The 24243-nt window shown below is 42.4% G+C and overlaps 1 protein-coding gene across 3 annotated transcripts in view; it reads right to left on the minus strand.

The window, feature by feature from the left end:
- The window catches only part of CLSTN2 (calsyntenin 2), a 608534-nt gene that overhangs the window by 146567 nt on the left and 437724 nt on the right, over positions 1-24243 (minus strand). Inside the window, exon 1 of one of the 3 annotated variants that reach the window (XM_043595272.1) lies at positions 15778-16120. The exons of the other annotated variants lie outside the window; for them this stretch is intronic. Within the exon in view, the coding sequence (XP_043451207.1) occupies positions 15778-15781 (4 nt within the window). The 5' untranslated portion in view covers positions 15782-16120. Of the gene's footprint in view, positions 1-15777; positions 16121-24243 lie in introns of those variants that run through there. 3 annotated transcript variants of the gene reach the window in all.

Consider the following 24243-nt stretch of genomic DNA (forward strand, 5'->3'; position numbering starts at 1 on the left):
GGGGCTGCCCTTCCTACCAGTAAACCGAGGGTAGAGAGCATGGATAAAATGTGTGCACATCAAGAAGCAAAATAAACACAGTTGAGCGCCGTTTGTGTTTGTGTGGCATTTACAATGCTCTGGTAAAGAATTGAATACATAGGCATACGTGAGCTATGAAATGTGAGTTCTGTAATTTTCGGAGACTCTGCACAGCAGTTAACTGCTCTTATATTTGCATTTGAAACTGGCATTGCATAGTATATAGATGAATGGTAAAATTCATGCCCATAATTTAGCATTCTAATCTGTCTTAACTTACAACGGCGTCGAGTAGCAAATTAAGAGACCACAAATTGAGAGAGGAATTTGTAGGACCTGTAGAAGGAAGGATGGAGCTCCCGGGATGGAGCGTGAAGGCGGAAGGATATTTAAAATTGCGGGCTGGGGTGCTGGTATGTGACTCACTGGGCTGCCTCCATGTTTTGTGAGGTCTACCACTGGAATGTGTTATTACTAATAAAGAACTGCAGTTCGGGGCGGGGGGCAATGTGCATAAAGGGTTTGTAATGGTGACGATAAGTGGTGGTGTCCACGTAAACATGTCACTTCTAAAAAGTGGTTTTCTAATCTGCTTTCATGGGTAGGGGAGTAGCGCAGTGATGGACACGCACGCCAGCCATTAGTGGGCGCTGTGGGGAAGTGAGGCAGGCAGCACGAGGCTGCCAGGCTTCCGGCTGTGACCCGCCCTGACTGTGGCCCCAGGACGCTGAACTCGACTTCCCCAAAGGCCCCCTTGAAGGGCTAGGCCGGAAGATGGGCCCCTGCAGGGCTGGGGGAGAGGAGCATGAGGCTCTCGCCCCTCCGCACCCCTGTCTGCCTCACAGGTGCCTTCTCCTCCTATAGTGCACCCTCGCAACACCTTGGCAGACACTGCTGGAGCTGCTGCTCAAGTCCTCCCATAAGAGTCTGGGGCAAATGAATGAAATTGACTCATGAATGGGGGGATGAAACAGATTTTTAGAATATATTTTGATCCTAACCTTGAATACCCTTGAACAGCAGGTTGTGTTGATTCCATTTTTCAGCTGAGGAAACTGAGTCTCAGAGAGATCAACTAGTTCACCCAAAGCCACTGTGATAGTAAGGACCAGATCAAGGACGGATTTAGACCCTCTGATTCTAACTCCAGCACCTTCTTTGTTCTTTCTTGTTGCCTATCACTGGGCCAGTGTGACATTCTAGAATACCGGGTCTCCAAGTGCGATCTGTGGACCCCTGGGATCCCCAGACCCCTGGGATCCCCGATACCCCTCCCGCCGGGTCCACAAAGTCAAAATTAGCTCTCTACTGACACTAATGCATTATTTGACTTTTTCACTGTGGTGATAACTTGTACTGATGGTACAAAAGCAACAGTGAACAAACGTGCTGCGCCTTAAGTAGACCTGGCTGAATTCTTTACCACATAGAGTTGGAGTAAAAAAAGTTAAAAAAAAAAAAAAAAAAAGCCAATTTCACCTAAGAATGACTTGAGGGGCACCCGAGGGGTGCATTGGGTTAAGCATCTGACTCTTGATTTTGGCTCAGGTCATGATCTGAATTCGTGAGATGGAACCCAGTATTGGGATCTGCACTGACACCACAGAGGAGCCTGCATAGGATTCTCTCTCTCTCTCAAAATAATAAACTTTTTTGGAAAAAAACACAATGAGTTGAATAATGCAGTAAATATTATTGATTTAGTTAAATCTCAGTTCTTGAGTACACATCTTTTTCATATTCTGTGGAACAAAATGGAAAGTATACGTAAAGGACCCTGCACAGCAAAGTATGCTCTAAGAAAAGCATTTGGGGGCGCCTGGGTGGCGCAGTCGGTTAAGCGTCCGACTTCAGCCAGGTCACGATCTCGCGGTCCGTGTGTTCGAGCCCCGTGTCGGGCTCTGGGCTGATGGCTCAGAGCCTGGAGCCTGTTTCCGATTCTGTGTCTCCCTCTCTCTCTGCCCCTCCCCCGTTCATGCTCTGTCTCTCTCTGTCCCAAAAATAAAATAAAAAACGTTGAAAAAAAAAATTTAAAAAAAAAAAAAAAAAAAAAAAAAAAAAAAAAAAAAGAAAAGCATTTGTGTGAGTTGAGTGGGAGTTGAACTAGGACCTTTTTCATGGAATGCCTTTTTGACTTGGAAGAATGATTGTTAGACAAACTAGGTTTATTCAGATTGGAGGGTGTGGCGGACATTGTTTTAAAAGTAAGCCTGTCACTCAAAAGAAAAGAACCGGTAAGGATTTGTCGACAGTGACAAGATGAGAGCTTTTAATTTGGAAAACTTGTGTCTGCCACATTAAGTTTTAACCATTTACCAATATATTAATACTTTTCTGATGAGATGGTTAGTGGTATTAATGAGGGTGACTGTGTGATATTGTAGAATGAAATACATCGGGTTTTGAAAGATCTACTTGCCAGTGAATCACTGTCTTCCAAACGATCAGTGTGTAGTATTGCACAGTCATGTTATGGGTAAAAGAGCCATTCAAAGAGCCAGTGCAGGTGGGGCGCCTGGGTAGTTCAGTCGGTTAAGAGTCCGACTTCAGCTCAGGTCACGATTTAGCGGTCTGTGAGTTCGAGCCCCGCGTCGGGCTCTGGGCTGATGGCTCAGAGCCTGGAGTCTGCTTCCGATTCTGTGTTGCCCTCTCTCTCTGCCCCTCCCCCGTTCATGCTCTGTCTCTCTCTGTCTCAAAAATAAATAAACGTTAAAAAAAAAATTTAAAAAGAGCGAGTGCATTTTAATGTAGTAGTCAGTATATGGTAAGTTCCTTGATGCGATTTCAGATTCCTTATTATAACGAACCTTTAAGAAACTATTACTTATGAAGTTCTGGTGTTGTATCTGAGAAGAATATCTACAATTATCCGAAAAGATTTTTAAAATTTCCTCCCTTTTCCAACTACATACCTGGGCAAGGCTATATTTTTTTCTGCTTGCATACTTCACCTAAACAAATGTATCTCAGCAGACTGACGGCAAGTGCAGATACGAGGATCTCGCTGTCTTCCAGTAGGCTACACATTGAAGAGATTGCAAAAAATGTAAACAACAATACCACTCTTCTCACTAACTTATTTTGTTTTGGAAAATATAGTCAAACTATGTTATTTATGTTAACATGTAATGAATTTATTATTGTTATTTTTAAGTGAATTAATAGATAAGGACTTGGAAGTTTCTCAGTTTTAATTTCTTATACAGTAAATATTAATAGACACAAACCCACCAAGACAAAAGCTGTTGGGGGTCCTTAATATTGTTTAAGAGTGTAAAGGGGTCCTGAGACCAGAAAGCTTGAGAATTACTGTTCTTATAATTTACCAACTACGCTTTCCACCCAGATCATGATTCCATATCCCATTCCTGATGCTTAAAAACGCAACCTGCCACCTCTCAGTGAACTCAGAATCTCAGAGCAACACAACGTGCTTTGTATCTCGCAATTGAAGGTTTTGTAGTGGGTGCAACTAGGCAGAACTTGATGGCTCTTGGAGCCAAAGACGCTGGACTCGAACCCTACCTGTCTGGTTAACTACCTGTGTGACCCTGAGCAAGTCACCGACCTCTCTGTGCCTGTTTCTTCATCTGTAAAATGAGACGATATTAGTAATAGTCACCTCAGCAATTTTGGTTGTTGGGTGGATTAAATGAGTTAATACATACAAAACACTTAATAGTGCCTGATATGAAGTTAAGTACTACATACGTGTTAACCCTTATCACTGCCATTATACTGAAGAAAAATCACACGCTTCTGGCAAATTCCCTGTTCATGTTTGAGAGCTGAAGGGGCTGAATGTGGAGATCATTTCATCAGCAGAAATATTTTGAATCATTCAAGAACAGTCTGCTCCTTGAAATACCTGGCACCTGTCAGCCACAGCTTACACACACCTGCTTTCCTGAACATCCCTGGTCAACGACTATATCCTGTGTCCCCAAAGTCTCATCCAGGCCTGGTACTGTTTCACGGGGAGAGTTTGTGGGGTAGGTTGGCTTTGTCTGTCTGATTTTGCTTGTCTCGGTGGCTGGAGGTTGTTAATGGCCTTTATTGTGCAAGAGTCAAAGGTGCTAAATAGTCAGCTCCGAGAACCATGGTACCCAAAATGGCTATGGTGCCCCCCTTGAGAAACACTGTACCCCAAGCATGTAGCCAGTCTTCTGTTGGAGCTAACGCCAGCTCAGTTTCATGGCCCCAGACCTGCAGAAAATGATAGACCTTGTAAAGGCTTCTCCACCAGAGTGGTGAGGTGCCTCCAGATGGGGATGATGCCATCTGTTTTCCGCGGCAGGCTGTGGCCTCCAGCAGGCACGCTCAGCAGACAGTGAACCCTGACCACGCTGCCAGAGGGCTGGGAGGGTGTGCTTTTGAAAGTGGACCCCACACCTCTAGCTGGAGCCTTCTGCAGTGACTTTAAGTATAATAAAATGGGAAAGGACAAATGCCAATCACATCAAGAGGCCATCACACCCAGAATATCCGATCAGGGCTGAATTCAGAGATAAATCTATACTTTAAAAAAGAAAGGGTTGATTTTAAGCCCTCTTGCTCCAGATGAAAACTTAAAATATCCCCAAGTAGAAAGTTAAAGGGGAAGGTTCAATGGATCGTCACTTCTGCTGGTCCTTCGTGCGCCTGGGTGGCGGGAAGATGACCTTGTTTGGGGTCCCCGGCTCTGTTCTTCTCAGCTGTGTGACCTTGACTGGTTCCTAAATCCGTCTTCATATAACTGAGGATGAACCATGCCTAATCCTGAAAGTGCCAAGAGGCTGCAACGACACACTAAATGTGAAAGCACCGTGCGAAGTATAAAGGTCTACCTGCTTTTTCTTATTGCGATAATAATAAATCCTGCTTCCAGCCTGCAAGTGGCTAAATGCATATTGGCAGCGTACCTTATTTCTCTGAGACACCAAAGTCAGGGGGAGGGGAGGCGTCACCATTTATAGCTTTCTGTCTACTTAGTATTGAGCAAAAGAAAACATACTCTTTTATTTAAAAAGCCATCTTCCTACATTCCAAGATCAAAATTCCCTTTCCTTTTGGAAGATTTAACACTAGTTATTGCATTGCTGAAAAACCGATGAAGACAACGCATTTTTCCTTATTTGGCAATGTCTCTTGAACAAACAAATGCTATAACAACCGATCTATATGCTGAGAGACTTGAAGAAGTCCCCCTGGCTCAGCTCGTCACAATGAGGTCAAGTAGGACTTAAAGAGATGTCAGACGGTCATTCGCTCCGCCTGGTGCCTAGTGGTCTGGTGTTGAAGGACTCCAGGTACAAAAATGTGCTGTATTCGTCATTCACTCAGCAACCTTCCCTAGGCATACATAATATAGTTAAAAGCAGCTGAGTGAATAATAATTTATAAAATTCACTGCAGCTCACATTTATTGAGCATTTACAATGGACCAGGCTCTTACTCTGGCCTACGGTGAAACCAACCTGCATTTCTTGAAGTGCTGACCTACCTGGCCAGGGGCTAGAGATCCGGATGAATCAGAGACTAGCTCTGTGTTCACAGATGGGAGAAGGAGGGAGATGACTCAAGAATTAAGCACAATGAAGTACTCAAAGGCTGCAACAGGTGTCTGTTCTGAGTGTGGGGAGAACACAAAGCACGATGGCCAGTCAATCTCACCCTTGCATGCTTCCAGACACAGTTGTGAGCCACCACGGAGCCACCACAGAAGAGTGTTATGGCTGCCAAGGGGAAAGAATATCAGCCTTAACATCGCCGGTGGGACAGGACCCTGCCTGTGGACCCCGTCATGTCTTCCTCTTGATAATGGCATTTCTGTGCCTTCATTCCTAGCAGAAGGCTAGTACAGGTCATTGCCTGGCCTATGAGATGGCTCTTTCCTAGTCCTGTCGTTCGCTGTGCCCTTGCCGGTGGGAGCCACACCCTTGCCCTCCTGCTGACCTCGCTGGTTGATCCCAAGGCATCCACAGTTCTGGTCAGGTGTTGCCACATGGCAGGATGAGGGAGGGAGCCAGGAAACCACACTGACTAGGATAGTGACTGAGTTCATAATGACTGAATTTAAAAAAAAAATAATGTTTATTTATTTTTGAGAAAGAGATAGAGTGCCAGGAAGGGAGGGGCAGAGAGAGAGGGAATCCAAAGCAGTCTCCAAGCTCTGAGCTGTCAGCACGGAGCCCAATGTGGGGCTTGAACCCACAAACCGTGAGACCACCACCTGAGCCAAAGTTGGACGCTCACCTGCCTGAGCCACCCAGGCACCCCATAATGGCTGAATTTTTAATGTTTGCCAAGAATGTGTTAAAACTCTGTGTCTCAAAAATTACTGACCTGAATGCAATTACCACATGGGCACACACACATTTCTCACCGCCAAACAGGAATAGGGGACTGTCAAATAAGGGTAGAGAATCTTATTTAAAAATGAAGGGCTCTTGTTTGCCCACAGCTGTTAGGTGCAATTCAGTCAGATCCACTCCATGATCATTATCTGGAATCTACTTCAACTAACCCCTACTTGTCCTTTAGGGGAAGTAATGGATGTTGAAGTGCCTGGAGAGTGAAAAATGTCCTATGCAAATGTCATGCCCCTTTAGCACTCTGCAATTATCTCCATCAACAAAGTTTTTGTAAGCATCTACCTCCTGCAGGGAGGGAATCTTAGGAGATACTGAGGTCCCCAGAATTAGGGCCAGGGCTTACAACTTCAGAAAGAGGAGCTATCCATAGGACCAAATAATTCTTTTCTTTTCCTTTTTAAATTTTTTAATGTATATTTATTTTTGAGAGACAGAGAGATAGCACGAGTGGGGGAGGCCCAGAGAGAGAGGGAGACACAGAATCCAAAGCAGGCTCCAGGCTTCGAGCTGTTGGGACAGAGCCCAACGTGAGGCTGGAACCCATGACTGTGAGATCATGACTTGAGTGAAGTTGGGTGCTTAACCGACTGAGCCACCCAGGCACCCCTCTTTTCTTTTACTTAATCAAAGTATAGTTAACATACAGTGTTATATTAGTTTCAGACGTACGCTATAATGATTCAACAAATCTATACATTCCTCCGGTCTCACCATGATGTGTACATTTGATCCCCTTTATCTATTGCACACATTCTCCCACCCACTTCCCCTCTGGTAACCACCAGTTTGTTTTCTGTATTTATGAGTCTGGCTTTTTTTTTTTTTTTTTTGGTCTCTTTTTTTTTTTTTTTTCGCTTTTTGTTTCTTAAATTCCACATATGTATGAAATCATCTGGTATTTGTCTTTTTCTGACTGACTTACTTCACTTAGCATTATACCCTCCAGATCCACCCATGTTGTTGCAAATGGCAAGATTTCATTCTTCTTTATGGCTGAGTAATATTCCAATATATATTCTATTATCTATCTATCTATCTATCTATCTATCTATCTAGATACAGATAGCACATTTTCTTTATCCATTCATCTATTCATGGACACTTAGGTTGCTTTCGTATCTTGGCTATTATAAATAATGCTGCCATAAACATAGGGGTGCATATATTTTTATCAATTAGTATTTTTCTTTTCTTTGGGTAAATATCCAGTAGTAGAATTACTGGATCATGGGGTAATTCTGATTTTAAATTTTTGAGGAACCTCCAAGCTGTTCTCCACAGTGGCTGCACCAATTCTGCAGTTCCACTAACAGTGCAGGAAGGTTCCTTTTTCTGCACATCTTTGCCAATACTTGTTATTTCTTGTGTTTTTTATTTTAGCCATTCTGACAGGTGTAAGGTGATATCCCACTGTGGTTTTGATTTGCACTTCTCTGATGAGGAGTGATGTTGAGCATCTCTTCATGTGTTTGTTGGCCATCTGGATGTCTTCTTTAGAAAAATGTCTATTTAGGTTTCCTGCCCATTTTTAATCAGATTATTATTATTATTATTGGTGTTGAGTTGTATAAATTCTTATTTATTTTGGATGCCAACCCTTTATGAGATATATCATTTGAAATTATCTTCTCCCATTCAGTAAGTTGCTTTTTTGTTTTGTTGATGGTTTCCTTTACTGTGCAGAAGATTTTCATTTTGGTGTAGTCTCAATAATTTAATTTTGCTTTTGTTTCCCTTGCCTAAGCAGACATTTCTAGAACAATGTTTCTATGGTCCATGTCAAAGAAACGTTTTCTCCTTGGAGTCTTATGGTTTCGGGTCTCATATTTATGTCTTTAATTCATTTTGAGTTTATTTTTGTGTGTGGTATGAGAAAGTGGTCCAGTTTCATTCTTCTGCAAGTAGCTGTCTGGTTTTCCCAGGACCATTTATCAAAGAGACTGTCTTTTCCCCACCGTATATTCTAGCATACTTTGTCATTGATTAATTCACCATATAAGTATTTGTTTATTTCTGGGTTTTCTATCCTGTTCTATTAATCTATATGCCTATTTTTGTGCCAGTACCATACTGCTTTGATTACTACAGCTCGAATCTGTAGCATATCTTGAAATCTGGGATTGTGAGGACCAAATAATTAATGAGTGCTAACGAGTTCTCAAGATAAAACAATGGAACATTACAGACTCCTCGATTAACCAGGAGAATACCTGAAGACTAATGTTTAAATAGAATTGGTACAAATCATACTGACAGGTAAAACCTTTAAATGTCTTCCGGTCTCCTTTTTCTCAGTGTCCAAGCAGGGTCTTAACATACGGTCTCAACACTGAACCAGTCAGAAGTTCTAGTCCATACAAACCTGAAGGTTTTGTTTGCCTCCACCCAGTTTTTTTCTCCACCTGATTTTCTTTAATTAATTTTTCTCATCTACAGTGTCTCTAGGAATTTGGACAGACATGGGATGTAGGTTTCCCTTCGAAGGATGCCTTGTGACTACTCTGCACTTTTCAGGGCAGAAGCCACAAGCCACCATATGGCTTTTGAACACTTGCTATGTGGCTAGTGTGACAGAGGAACTGGATTTGAATTTTATTTCATTTTTGTCATTTTTGAATTGCTCATTTAAGAATAGTCGCTCAATTCAGTTACTGGAAAACTTTTAAGTACGTCTGGGTATGTGAATCAATTTTTTGCAACTATAAATTATACAAAACCTACAGACAGATCAAGTATTTCCAATGAAAATTTAGAGTCCAAATTGAGATGTCTCATAAGTGGAAAATACACATCAGATTTGAAAAACTTGTTTCATGGAGAATTTCTCGCAAATGATTTTCTATTTGATAACATATTGAAATGATAATGTTAGATATTTTGGGTTGCATACCACATTATTGAAATCAATTTCATCTGTTTCTTTTTATTCATTTAATGTGGCCAGTAGAAAAGAAATAATTATGTATGTGGCTGGAATCACATTTCTGTTGGACAGGGTTGCTCTGCCTAATTAATAGTATACATCATGAAGGCTAATTTTCCCATAGAAATAAACATAAAGTAGAGAGGATGCATTCTGTAATAACTGTAGAACTGTTCTGCTTCAATGCTGATTTTTATTTCTCAGCATTATTCCTAATATTTAGAGTAATGCTCCCTCTTAAAACAACTGCCCATTTGGCTTTCTTCAGGTGATTAAGCCAAATTTAGCTCAAGTTCCTGAAGTGCTGACTGTCAGGCTTTTAACTAGCATGGCCTCTTAAAACTTTGGATGGCTTTTATTATAAAACAGAAAATTCTTTGAAGTTTTAATGACACTGCATACTTAAATAATCGCACCTTGGTCACCTGTAGAAATTCAGATGTAGGCACTAACAAATGGCTTTTGTGAATTATCATCTAAGGTTGAATGGCAATAGGATTTGAGTTTATAATTCACTTAGTCACCAAAATTAAAAAGGTATAATCCTTTAAAAATAAAGTTTTATTTTCATAACATAAATTTAATAATCTTACATTGGCACTTTATCAACAGTAAAATAATAATCTTATAAAAGAATAATTATATATTGCATGTTGGGTCATATTATGTCAATATTCTTATACTTTTCTAATTAGAATATTAAAATTCACACAAAACGTAATACACTGTGTTTATTTCCCTGAAACTGGGAGGACAGCAAACTTGGGTTGTGAAAGGTACAAATAAAGCGACCTAAGGAGTTCTGCTTCTGATGTGCGTAGGCTTCTCACACATGACCCTCTCACAATACCCTTAACCCTGGAAAAATAGCTCCCCCCTCCCGAAGACCTGAAGCCTGGGGAGTGACAGATTTTGGAGGGGAGCAGAAAAAGCTACTAAAAATGGGTGAGTTCTCTGATTTTTAATAATTCTTAAAAACGGTGATAAAATTCACATGACATAAAATTTATCATCTTAACCACTTTTGGGTGTATAGTTCAGTATTACTAAGTGCATTCAAGAGTTTTCTGTTTGTTCCCTTGCCCTGAGGGCAGTCACAGTCCTTGTGGAACAAGGGGCTAAAACTCTGATTTCTATCAGATGAGCGGGCCATCTTTCTGGCCAGATGAACAGCACTTCTGGAAGGTGAGGGAGGACTCTTGGAGAGGAGCCAGCCAGGGAAGGGACAGCCCAAACTGTGTTTCAAATACCCAAGTCTCTGGCCGGCCCCAGAACTGTGCATGTAGGGGACAGACTGAAAGCCAACTGCACTGAGATCTGAACTACGGTCCATACGAGGCAAGAGAGAATTTATAGTTTGAACTGAAGTAAGTGAGCTGAATTGCCTGTTAAAACAAAACGTCAACCGTTTTGAAGGAATCCGACAATCCAGTGCCATCTTGGCCCAATGTGCAAAATATCCAGGATATAATCTAAACTTAATTGCCATATGAGGAGTCAGGAAAATGTGACCCTTTCCCGAGGGAAAAGACAACAGGGCCCAACCCCAAGATAGCTCAGCCATTTGTATTTTCAAACAAGTATACTATTTATTCTTATAAGTACGCTCAAGGCTATAAAAGAAAATATGCTTAGAATGAAGGAAAAGATATAAATCTCATCAGACAAATGCAACATAGAAAAAGTAATCTAGTACAAATTCTATAATTAAGAGAGATAATATCTGGGATGCCTGGGTGGGTCAGTTGGCGAAGCATCTGACCCTTGATTTTGGCTGAGGTCATGATCTCATGACCAAGAGATCTGCTCTGGGTGTGGAACCTGCTTGAGATTCTCTCTTTTTCTCCCCCTCTGCCCCCTCCCACTCACACATGCTCTCTCAAAAATAAATAAATAAATAAATAAATAAATAAATAAATAAATAAAGTAATATTTGAAATAAATTACTCACTGAATGGACTTGATAGAATAGGTAAGTGAATGTGTGATAAATCAATATAAAAGTATCCAATTTGAAGAAAAGAGAAAATAAAGACTGCAAGGAAAGAAACAGAGCTTTGATGACCTGTAAGAAATCTGAAGTAGAAAGAGAAAAAATATTGAAGAAAAATGTAACCTCAGGGACGTATGGGTTGATATCAAAAAGTCTTACATAATAAGTCATTGGAGTCCCAGAAAGAGAAGAGAGGGAGAATGAGGCAAAAATAATATTGAAACAAACAATGGCTGAGACCTTTCCAATTTTGGCGAAAGACATGTATTTACATGTTCAAAAAGCCAATAAATCCCAAGGGAAATAAATATGAATGAAACTATACCTATCTACCATAAATCTGAAGATAAAGAGAAAGCAGCCACAGAAAAACTGGCATTAAATACATGTGAATGACTGCACACTGATCAGAAACCATGGAAGCTATAGGATCCCTGCGTTTAAGGGACTAAAAGAAAAAAAAAATCTATTAGCCCATAATTCTAGAACAAGAAAAATGGCCTTCAAGAAAGAAGGTGGAGTGAAGATATTTTAGTTCATCTCCACCAGACTGGTCTGTAAGAAATGTTAAAGGAATTTTTTTTTTTTTTTACTAGCAAAAGAGAAATGATATTAGGAAAACATGAGTCTTCAGGGATAAAGGAAGATCATCAAGAAATGTAAGTATCTAGGCAAGTCTAAGAAACTATTTTTCTCCTCCTATTTCTTTAAAATATATACATGATTGTTTAAAGTAAAATTACAACATTGTGTGCGTGGCTTATAATACATATAACACACGAGCACTATAGCATAAAAGATGGCAAAAGAGAGGTGGTAAATGTATCTATATGGCTGCAGTGTTTCTGCAGTTTGTACAAAGTGGTAAAATACCAATTCTAGGAAGCCTGTGAAAATTTATAGATCTATACAGAGAGCAAGTAACCACTAAAAATAAAGGAAAAGAGGTATAGCTAAAAGTCAGTGATAAACCAAAGTGGAATTCTAAGAATATTCAAACAATCCCAAAGAAGGCAGGAAAGAAGCAACAACAGAGAAACAAGTATGGGAGGTTAAACAGGTAACAAACAATAAAATAGTATATCTGAATCCAACCACATCAAGAATTACATGAAACATTCCAATAAGAAGGCAGAGATTACCGGAATAAAAATGTAAGCAATAACTATATGGTGCTGTCTACAAGAGATGCACTCTAGGTATAAAAACACAAATAGGCTAAAAGGAGTAGGTAGGAAAGATACCTGATACAATGGTAAGCACAGGAAGGCAGGAGGCAATTAATTAATATCAGATGAAACTGATGTCGAACAAATAATGTTGCCAAAGAAGGGCATTTTATAATTACAAATGGAAGAGATAACTATTATAAAAGCACATGCATCTAATTACAGAGCCTCAAAACATGAAGCAAAAATGGACAAACTTAAAGGAAGAAATAGACAATTCTGCAATCATAGGAAAATTTTAGTAATTGATAGAATAAGAACACAAAAAAAACAATCAATAAACTCACAGGTAACGTAAACAATGCTGTCAACCACTTTGTCCTAACTGATATTTGTCGACCATTACGTCCAGCTGTAGAATGCACACTCATTTCAACCTCACATGTCATGTTCACAAAGACCATGTATGGGCCATAAAATGACCCAATGAATTTAAAAGCTGAAATCCTAGAGTATGTTCTCTGACCATAATGGAACTGAATTGGAAATCAATAACATTTAACTATATGCAATCTAAAGAAAGCCCAGATATTTGGAAATTAAACAATACACATTTAAATAATCCATGCACAAAGAAGAAATTGAAAGAGAAATAATTAAAACTGAAAATATTACAAATCAAACATATTAAAATTTGTGAAATGCTGTTAAATTGGTGCTTAGATAAACACCGATAGCTTTAAATGTATCTATTACAAAAGAAGAAAGAGCTAAAATCAAGAAGGTCCTAAAAGAGTAAAGCAAATCCAAAGTGAGTTAAGGAAAAAAAAACCCCTGTTGATTATTACCATATTTAAATCACATATTAGATCATTTAAAATTTTTTTGTAGAAGATCTTCCCACAGGCCCAGATGGTTTCTTTGGTTTCTATCACACATCCAAAGAAGAAAAACACTAATCATATATCATTTTGTTTTTAAGAAATAGAGGAGGAGGGAATGTTTTCTCCTTTTCAGAGGCTGGCATTACCCTAATACCAAAAACTGGCAGAGACACTACAAGTGAAAAAAATTACAGACCCCTGTCTGTCATGAACATAAACACAAAAATCCTCAACAATGTATTAGCAAATTTAATCCATCTCTATAAAAAGGATTATGACTAAGTAGAATTTAACCCAGAAACCCAAGTTTCGGTCAATGTAATTTACCATACTAACAGGAGAAAGGAGAAAAACCATATGGTCCCTTCAATAGATGTAAAAAAAAAAAAAATTCGCCAAAATTCAAAATGCATACCCAGTAAAATCTCCCAGTAAACTACAAATAGAAGAGGAGTTGTTCAAACTGATAAGGGGCAACTGTGATAAATTTACAGCTAACATCATATTAATGGTGAAATATTAGATCCTTCCTTCCCAAGGTCAGGAACAAGGCAGGAAGCCTGTCCTCACCACTTGATAGTTCTTGAGTGCATATTATGTGCTAGATACTTCGCCGGTGGCTTTAGAGAAGAAACCCTTTGTGCAAGGACCAAATTTCCTCCCATTACAGAGATGAGCATGTTGGCGCACAGGGAGGGGAGACTTGCCCAGTGTCATAACGTAATCGTAAGCCACGATTTAACTTCTGATCTCCCGGACTTCAGAGCATGCCTCTTCATCACAACTCTTTTCTCAGTAGCATGGCGATGATTATTAAAGGGAGCTAGACGCAGAGTAGGAGCTTCTGGGTCTGGCTTCTTCACGCTTTCCCCTCTCAAAGGCCGAGGGGCAAAAACCATGGCCTGTGCTTGTCAGGCCGGAGCCTGGCAGACGCAGCAGGCTCACTGGTGTGTGGTCTCCAGGAGACGCAAAACAGCCCTGCCTGATTTATGTGCCTCCATCAAAGGCGCCATGCTGTCCATCAATAGGAATATTCAAATTATAATGGTATTTCGCTACTAAAAGGGAGTCTGATTGGCTCATTTTCATTATTTAGAGGCAGTTAATTAAAAACCCAGCCGATATTTATTTTGCTCCTTTCACATCACCAGTGATTTCTGGCTGCTAGGCTTTCACAGCATTACAGTTTTATGACTTGACACGGCTTATAGCGGGTTTCTTATGGTTGTGTCTCCCATTACTTTAATTTCAAGCATGGCATTAAAGCGCTGTAAGATTTCAGCCATTACTGGTAAGTGTGAACCCATCGTGGCACCCGTCTTTATGAAAGAACAGACTTTATGGGATCATACTCTAGGGAATGGACGTAGGTTCCTTCTACAGGGAGAGTATGAGGGTTCAGCTTTTGAGCAGGTGAAAGATTGACCCCAACTGTTCTACTGCCCAGTAGCAGGTAACCTTAATGCGAGGCCCATTCAGATATTTCATTATCTCCTAATGATCGAGAAGGAGTTACTATGCCCAAAAATGGCCCGTGTCAACGGTGACATTTCCAAGAAAGCTAATGTTTTATTTCTCAAGAATCATGCTAATTTTGCAATTCACTCTATAAACTATCTAAATACAATATGACATTAACATTGTTTACCTTTGCGTCTTTGAATAGAATTAACTTTACAAGAAAATGTATCATGTTTATCTGGTGATTCCATACCTGCTTCAGGCAGAGAGAAGCCTTGCTTTGAAACTGTTGCTTGAAGGTTAACTTATCAAGGAGCCAACTGGTGATTAATACTCAAGGTTTATAATCTGTAAATTAAGGAGGAACTAAAAACACTCTCTTTTTTAGAGCCAAAACAGGCTCTTTGCAGTTTACCTGCAAACAGAAACCCGTGGAAACAGAAAGGCTTGCAAGCTGCCCAAATGAGAGATTAGTAAGTAGCTGTTACTGCCATTTGCAGTCTTTGTTGCCAAAAAAATGAGGGGCGCCCGGGTGACTCAGTTGGTTAAGCATCTGGCTCTTGATTTTGGCTCAAGTCATGGTCTCCCGGTCATGGGATGGAGCCCTGTGTAGGGCTCCATGCTAAGCATGCCAATCCTGCTTGGGATTCTCTCTCTCCCTGTCTCTCTGCCCCACCCCCTCTCACTCATGCTCTCTCTCAAAAGAAAGACAAAAAGAAATAGCCATCCTAGCTGCTCTTGGCCAACTAACGAAGAACACTTCTTTGTATTGGGAGAACTCCTATAGAAGCTTCAAAACCCAGTTTAAGCATTACCTCTTTTGAGGAGCCTGTGCAGGCTTCTCAGGCTGAGATAGCAGCTCTCCCCTGCCTCATGCTTCCGTGGCTCCCTGCACATTTCCTCCTGCATTGTCAATTGTGTCCACACATATTTTTTCCTTTTAGAGGTCCCAGAGGCAAGAATCTGTACTTACTCATCTCCTTGACTTTACTGCCCAGTTTAAGGCCTGGCTTAATAGAGGTGGTCAGGGAATTCTTGCTGGATGTCAAAGAAATAAAGTCTCAATCAATTCAAAGGAGTGTGGTATGATGGTTAATACCAGAGTCTTGGAATCAGAAATGACTTGTCTTCAAGTATGAGCTCCGACTTTCCTAACGCTGCGATCATTGGCCAAAATGCATTAACTTCTCTAAAGTTCAGTCTCGTTGTCCATTAAATGTGAACAAAAACAGAACCTACTATCTTGGGCTATTATGAAGTTTAAAATCAACAAGTTTAAAATCAGCAGGCTGGCACGGAGAAAGGGCACAGTAATTGCTAACTCAGTGGTAGCTCCTCGTGCTGAAGCTGACACTCATTTTCTCCTGATTGTGACCTCACAAGAGAGAAAGAGCCTCTGAGAGGGTTACCATGTGGTGTCAGAAAGATCCCAGCAAAGCCATCACTAAGACTCTGCTTCCAGGTTTCTCTTTGCCAGCGGTCACACCCCACCTCCTTCAAGCAGCCTCATTTGCAGGTCTGCTTAGCCCCTGTCCCAGACCCCCGCTTGCTTCTGGGGCCCTGAACGGTGAGCCCCTGCGGTGGACAGCTGTTCCAAGTACCAGGGATCCTCTCATGTCTGCCCGCCTCCCTGTACTTATCTTTGTAACTTACTTCTTCTGAGCTGATTCCACTGCTCTGTCCTTCCCCAGTTCGCCACGGACACTCTCACGCTGCCTGCATGATCTCCCCCAATGATCCTGCTGTCAGGGCGTAGTCACCCCATTTGGCAGATGCGTCATCGGAGGCACAGAGCAACTGAATGCCTTATTCACACCGGGATCTGGCCCCACGTTTTCCCAGTCCTGGTACTCAAACTCTATGCCAAGCCACCTCCTTGTATAGCAAAGCCTCTGGAATCGATGAACAACCTGCAGGTACACAAGACCTCATATTTCCACTCCCTGACAAGTTTTGCCCATAATCCATATGCTGTGCTGAAGTTCCCAAATGTTCAGGTGGGGAACCCCAAAGAGGCAGAGGCATATTTTAAATGTTTAATTCAAATTAAGGCTGGTGTCAGGAAAATCCATATTTTGAGCCACAGAAGAAAGAGAAATGGCAGCCCAATCAATATTACAGAAGTATATGGACTCTTTTACTGTTCTATCAATTCCTGGAGCTAATAAGTCAGCATCTCAGGGGACAGCTTCGGAGTTTAAAACAAAAGTTCAGAGGCTGCTGCCTGTCAGGCATGATTCCAGCTTTCGTTCTGATCAAGGTGAGTAGGAGATGAAGGGCCTTCTCACACATGGCCCAGACGACCCCCGGGCACCTCTCATCAACACCGGGACGGCTGGGCTGATAACAAGCACCTCCGCCGTGGCCGGCTAATTCTTCATCTCCTTGTCATCAATACTGCTGGCAAAGCCCCCACAGAAGGCACACAGATTAAAATGTTAAATCAAATTCAGAAGAGAAATTTGAAAATCAATTTTAGGTTCCCGAAGAAAAGGCCAGGGAGGATAATTAAGACTCGTAGCTCCCAGGTTCAGCTGCTTTATTTTCTAATTCTGGAGCAAAATAAAACCATTATTTTCCAAGGAATCGGCTGGAAGAAGAATGCAATGGTAGAGCAGCCTCCGTGACTGAGAACCAGGGTGGCCGAGACGCTCCCAGTTCACGGACAGGCACTCCAGCGAGCCACCCTATCAGCTGACGAACTTGGGACGCTCTCTCATTTTCTTTTCCTGTACCTTTTTTCCCCCCTTGGCAACAGAAAGCCAATGCAAATGTGAAAGGTTGGCTGCTTCCAAGTTTACAGTAAATAAGTTGAAAGAGCTGTAGATTACCCAGGCCCCGGTGTCAGGAGCTAATGCATTCTCAATGTAACCCATTTGCAGCAGAGCCAAACTCTGCTTTGACATTTTCCTTCGCTGCACACGGATATTTGTATTATCGGTGCTTTGCTCTTGCTCTCATTTGCCTATTGTGATTCACACGGACCAGCAATGCTAATAGGATGCTTCATTTCCTCCGTGGGCCAGTGCAGGATAAATCACAGCTTCGTGATCCATTTCACCGTACGGTAAATACCCTTATGCTGCTGCTTACTTTCCATGCAAAACCTACGTGAATGCAGTTCACTTTTAAGCTACCCAGAAATGCAAAGAGAGAGAGAATTCCTCCCTCTCTCAGTAGGGGGTATTTGTAGAAGACCTAGAAGAATTTAATTCCCTGGCTCCCAGCAGCGAAGGTCACATAATTATGTCATCCCCAGTGAGCTCCAGAATTTGGCATACCCCAGAAGAGGAAAATTGACAGAAGGAGTCATTTTCGCAGCTCCCCGGAATTATTAATGTCTCTACTGATTGGGAAGTCTGCACTGCATGTTTCTACACAAATTTATCGGCAGTGGTTTTTCAGTTTTTCATCTTGCTTCAGCTTCCCGAATGGTATTTGGCTTAGAACTTCCATGACAAGCTTGGAGTTCAACTACTTCTATCTTTTGTTACTTGTATTCTCCCGGCCAATCACACTTCATGCATGGGATATTAGGAATCACGAATGCACACCTATTCCATACTGGACACTGCAGAGGAGGCAAAAGGAATGGGACTCCATCACTGTCCTGTAAGCTGCTATCTCCTTAGGAAGAGGAGCTGGGTGTACAGGGAACCCGAGGGCTTTAGACCAGAGAAGAAAGATTCAGAGCTCTTACGCCAATATTTCTCAACCTCAGGTTTTCAAGGATCACCTTCGTGATTTTGGCTAGAGTTGAGGAAGACTTGTGATATTTTTACTTCATAATTTTTTTTTTTTAAATTTTTTTTTTCAATGTTTATTTATTTTGGGGACAGAGAGAGACAGAGCATGAACGGGGGAGGGGCAGAGAGAGAGGGAGACACAGAATCGGAAACAGGCTCCGGGCTCTGAGCCATCAGCCCAGAGCCCGACGCGGGGCTCGAACTCACGGACCGCGAGATCGTGACCTGGCTGAAGTCGGACGCTTAACCGACTGCGCCACCCAGGCGCCCCTTAGTTCATAATTTTAACCAGATTTGATTGTTTCTACTTCAAATAATTTCTAAAGAAGACTTTATTGCTATTGTTTGGAAAACAACACAAGCAGCCACAAAGAGAGAAAGCACTGTTTATGCATTATTTCTAGTTTGACGGCTTTACCCTCACAGTGAGGAAATAGACATGTGTCCATTTCATTAAAATGGAGGATAAATACAACAGAGAGAAGAGGGGAGGGAGCAATTAATCAACTGTAGGGGTAAGGGAAGGCTTCCTGGAGGAGGAGATTCCTAAACTGGGCTAGAAGGATAACTAGGAGTTCATTAGGAAGACCAGAAAACCCTTCATACTCCATTGTGGTCTTACTTGTGTCTAGAACCAGCTGAATTGTCTTGCTGTTAATTTACCTGCTGTTGTCTCTGGAACATGCAGAGACAGCACCTTACTGATTATCCAACATGGACATCAAAATCTATTTGCACCAACACTTTTCAAACTGCTTAGGCTGTTGCAGACATGCTCTGATCATTCCTCTTGTGAAACAACTCTAAAATGTTGCCTGTTTTCACATGCAGCATCTCTCATATGCTTTGATTATTGTGATTTAAGGTTTATTTATTTAAATGGTTATTTATTTTTGAGAGAGAGAGAGCACAAACTGGGAGGGGGGTGGGCACAGAGAGAGAGAGGAAGACACAGTATCTGAAGCAGGGTCCAGACTCTGAGCTATCAGCACAGAGCCCAATGCAGCTTGAACTCACAAACTGAGATAATGATCTGAGCCAAAGTCAGACACTTAACTGACTGAGCCATTCAAGTGCCCTTATTTATTTAATTTGAGAGACAGAGAGAGAGAGAGAGAGAGAGAGAGAGAGAGATGAATGAGTGGGGGAGGGGCAGAGAGAGGAGAGAGAGAGAATCTCAAGCAGGCTCCATGCTCTGTGCTAAGCCTGACAGGGCTCAATCCCATGACCTTGAGATCATGACCTGGGCTGAATTCAAGAATCAGACTCAACTGACTGAGCCACCTGGGTGCCCTGTTGTGATTTATTTTAAAAACCACACCACGGCTACTCTCCTTCCCCAGGTTGTGATTCTCTGCTAGGGTCAGAAGCCCAGCCTCTCTAGCTTGCCAAGAACTTGCCATGAACTAAAGGGCACTGACCTCAGGAATGCCTGGAGATTTGGTTGTGGTGACAACCCTGAGCTGAAGAATCTATTCGCTGGTCACCTGGTAGGGGATAATCCCCCAAAGCCTTTTGCTTGGGTTTCCCTCATTTCTCCCCTTGGGGGAACACAATCATTTCACTGTTCTCACAGAGCATGTGTGAAGTAGGCTTGAAAACATGGAGTTTATGCCAAGGATAGCAGCCTCTGGTGTTTCCTCTTGGTGCAACACCATGTGTTTGTAGAACGTAGGTTTTTAATAGGGTTATGCCATTAACCTGAGCCCCCAAGGAATGAGGCAGAGCACAGACCACAGACACAAAGGTAGTGGTGGCTGCAGGGGTGCTTGCCAACTTCCACGAAAATGAATCAACTGCTTTCACAAATCGCATTGATTAAATATCACTCGGTTGAAAGTAGAAGCTATGAGTCATTCATTTTCCCCAAAGGATCAGCTTCTCTCAGTCTTATGAGGCCACATCTCGTCTGGGGAAGCAGTGTCTTCTGTTTCCATCCATTGGATAACCACAAAATAGTCCCCAATACCTTCTCAGTGTGCAAGACCTTAGCTGGGTGGGAGGTAGTCCACGGAGAATAAAACTGACAGAGACCCTGCAGTCTGGGACCTGGTCTGATGGAAAACGGCAAATATAAATGACTAAACACAAGACTGAAGATATGGTTATAAGTTGGGTTAATTGTTAGGAATGGAATAAACAGGAAAATAACTGGGGGAGGGGATGAGTGAGTAAAGAACGAAAAAGAAATGAGATAAACTGGGGAATGGGTAAGGAGGGTGGAGGGTAGCTGCGTAGTGTATTTTAGGTAGAAGAAACAATAGTGCGAAGGCCCTGAGATAGAAGGGTACAAACTTCCACTTGGGGAACAGAAAGAGTCTGAACATGGTGGTGTCAGTGGCAGGAGAAGAGTTAGAGAGGTAGGAATGGACATATCATGTTTTTCCAATTCAAGGCTCTCTAGTCTGACCCCAAATTTATTCTTTGAGGACCCCTTCCTTCCTCCCTCCCTTCCTTTCGAGAGAGAAAGAGCACAAGCCAGGGAGAGGGAGAAAGAGAATCCTAAGTAGGCATGGAGCCCTACGCGGAGCTTGATCTCGTGACCATGAGATCATGACCTGAGCTGAAATCAAAAGGTGGTCATTTAACTGACAGAGCCACCCAGATGCCCCAGGACCCCTTGCTTTCTTATACCCAGCAGGACGCAGGGCAAATGTGGCCTCTGTGAGGTTGTTTAAAAATGGCAAGCTCCAACTGCTGATTCTGCAAACTTTGATACATCACTAGCCCTGTGTCTGGTCCTACACTCTTCCTTGCTTGGACACCTAGCTGGTCATTCTGGCAGACCTCTGCTGACATGCCACCCTTGGACCCTCTACAGTGTGGAGCTAGCTAGAGGTGCAGGGTCAGCCCTGGTTGGCTCAGGCCAGACTCTCCCCTGAATGGAATGCCTATGTGGCCTGGAAGCGGTAGCTTCATAACAATGATGAGAAAAAATCATCTAAAATCAGCTAGGTGTCATGTTGCATGCTTTACACATATTACGTCCTATAGACCTTGCGATGACCTTGGAGTTAGGTGTTCTTTTTAACTTCTGTTTAACAGAGTAAGAGGTGGCCGAAGTTTGGAGAGGTTTTGTGATTACCAAGGTTATACACTTAGTGGGTGGCTGAGTCAGCCTTAGAAATCATTGTAGACTGAACTGTGTACCCGCTCCACCCCCCCCCCCCCCCGCCAAAGACACCTTGAAGTCCTAACTTCAGAAGGTGAGTTTATTTGGAAATAGGGTCTTTATAAAGGTAAGCGAGTTAAGATGACATCATTAGGGTGGGCTCTAATCCAATATGATGGTGTCCTTATAAAAAGGGGTTAATTTGGACACAGAGATAGCTATGCACAGAGGAAAGATGCTAACACAGAGCAGAAGGTGGCCATGTGACTGGGGAGATGCATCCACAAGCCAAGGAATGCCAAGGATGGCCAGCCAATGGCCTGGTTGACATCATGATTTCAGATTCTAGCCTCCAGGACAGTAAGACAACATATTTCTGTTGTTTTCAGCCACCCAGTTTGTGGCACTTTGTTATGGCAACCCTGGGGCACTAATATAGAAACCAAGCCTGAGGCAGATAGACTCTTTCTGAGCCACAAAGCCTGTGACCACATTTTCCCTCTGCTGCCATTGAAGTCCACCTTGGTCCTATGTGGGAGCCTTGGAGGCTGAAGAAGGAGAGAAGGTCTTGGAAGGAATGTCTGGTCCAGCCATGGAAGTTCTCATATCTGTGTCCCCTTCTGCTCCATTACTTCTGTGTGAGCAGATGTGGTTCTAGCATACAGGGAAGCTCCGAGTGTGCTTGTTAAGTACATGAGGAATTATGCATCAGAGTCGGCCACAGAGGCCTAGCCCGTGAGGCACAGACTGGGGGTATTTGTGGAGGGGTTGGGGTCGAGAGTTTACTGCAGATGCTTAACTAGGTTTCCTGCCTCTGCCCAGATTTTCTCAGGAGGAAAGAAACTACTCCTTGTCAGTGTTTCTAAAAGTTGGAGAAATTTCAGAATTAAAAAAAGAAATTCTTAAGTACTTCAATAAAAGGGCTATAAATATATCTGTTATTTCATTGTTATGTGCTGTCCCTTGAGGGAGCCAATCTGATAAGCATTCCAATTTACAACTGGCTGGACAAGGCTTGGAACACACATGGATATGTCGTTTGGCCATCTCAGGAAACAGGGCCAGGCCGTGGTGAGGGCCCTGCTCCCTCTCCAGCAGGGAACCCCCACAGGGGCTGATTTTGGTGGCCTTGCCTGGCTCTCTGACAGGCATGCACTCCCAGCTGCCCCTCACAAACATTTCTGGCTGTCCCCAAAGCCCAGCATTGTCAGAGTGGGCTCAGTGGTCAGTCACACACACTGCTGTCAGGCGGGGTGATTGAACGGGCCCCAGATGGCTCTGATTCCAACAGCAATAGGCCTGGCAGTGCCTGAAATCCCACCACTAGAGTCTATCTGGGCTTGGATCATCCATGCTGGCATTTCCTGATGTTACTTTTGTTTCATTTTCCATTTTTATCTTTATGTGCAGTAGATAAAATTTAGAAATATAAAAAAGTTAAAAAAAAAGAATGATAATCCTACCTCTGGGAAGCAATCAAAAGTAACTTTTAGGCATATTTGCTTCCAATTTTCTTCCAGTGCACTTTTTTTAAATAGCAGAGATCATGTTTTATGTACAATTCTGTGTCTTACATCTCTGTTTCATATCATAAGAGTGTTTTCCTAGCTCATTAAAGACTCTTTGCAAGCACTACTTTAATGGCTACATACTATTCCATTCTATGGATATAGCTATCATATATGATTGGATCCAAGTGATTGAAATGTAGGTTGTTTTGGGGCGGAGGGCAAAGGGAGAGGGGGAGAGAGAGAATCTTAAGCAGGCTCCAGCCCAGTGCAGAGCCTGACACAGGGCTTGAGATCAAGCCTTGAGCTGAAACCAAGAGTTGGATGCTTAACCAACTGAGCCACCCTGGAGCCCTGTAATATATAGTTTTAAATATTGGCAAATTATGATGAATTCTTGGAAGTGGAAATACTAAGTCAAAGGGCATAGATATTTTAAAGTTCTTGTTGTGTTTTACTCTTTTACTTAAGATGCAGCTTCCTGCTTCTCCCTTCTCACCAGGAGGACACATTTTATCATTAATGCTCCTCTGCCCTAATGACAGCCTCCCAGGACATGGAGAAGCCTTCCCAATTGTGGTGTGGACCCTGGCTGAATGACTATCCAAAGACCCCCGGCAAGTTTCAGCCAAAGAGCTACTCTGAAGAGTCATTGTTGCCTCCTTCCCACTCCTGGCAACCTCCACATGACCTTGACCTCCCTGGGATCAGTCCCCATTGACACTCTGGGAGTGCATCCTTGTCAATATGGTCCTGGGACTGTCTGCTTGTTTTTGGGCCAGGCTGGTGCCCAAGACTATGAGCAAGAAACAGCAGGCTCCTGCTTGCTAAATGAGATGATCTCAGCTCCTGTTGGCAGACACCCAGTAGCAACTAAAGGGGAAAAGTGACCCATCATTGCTTCTTCCTTCCCCCAGAATGTGGCAGCCCTTTGGGGATTTTCAATTAGCACCTCACTCTCCAGGCAGCAGGGTGGGAATAGAATGGAGTGGGGCAGAATATGCTCACAGGGGAAACCTAGCTGCTAAGCTAATGTGGACAGTCAACATTGACCACTGAAGACTGCAGGCCTC

This window comes from Prionailurus bengalensis, chromosome C2 (genome assembly GCF_016509475.1).
Source record: "Prionailurus bengalensis isolate Pbe53 chromosome C2, Fcat_Pben_1.1_paternal_pri, whole genome shotgun sequence".
NCBI classification, from domain to species: Eukaryota; Metazoa; Chordata; class Mammalia; order Carnivora; family Felidae; genus Prionailurus; species Prionailurus bengalensis.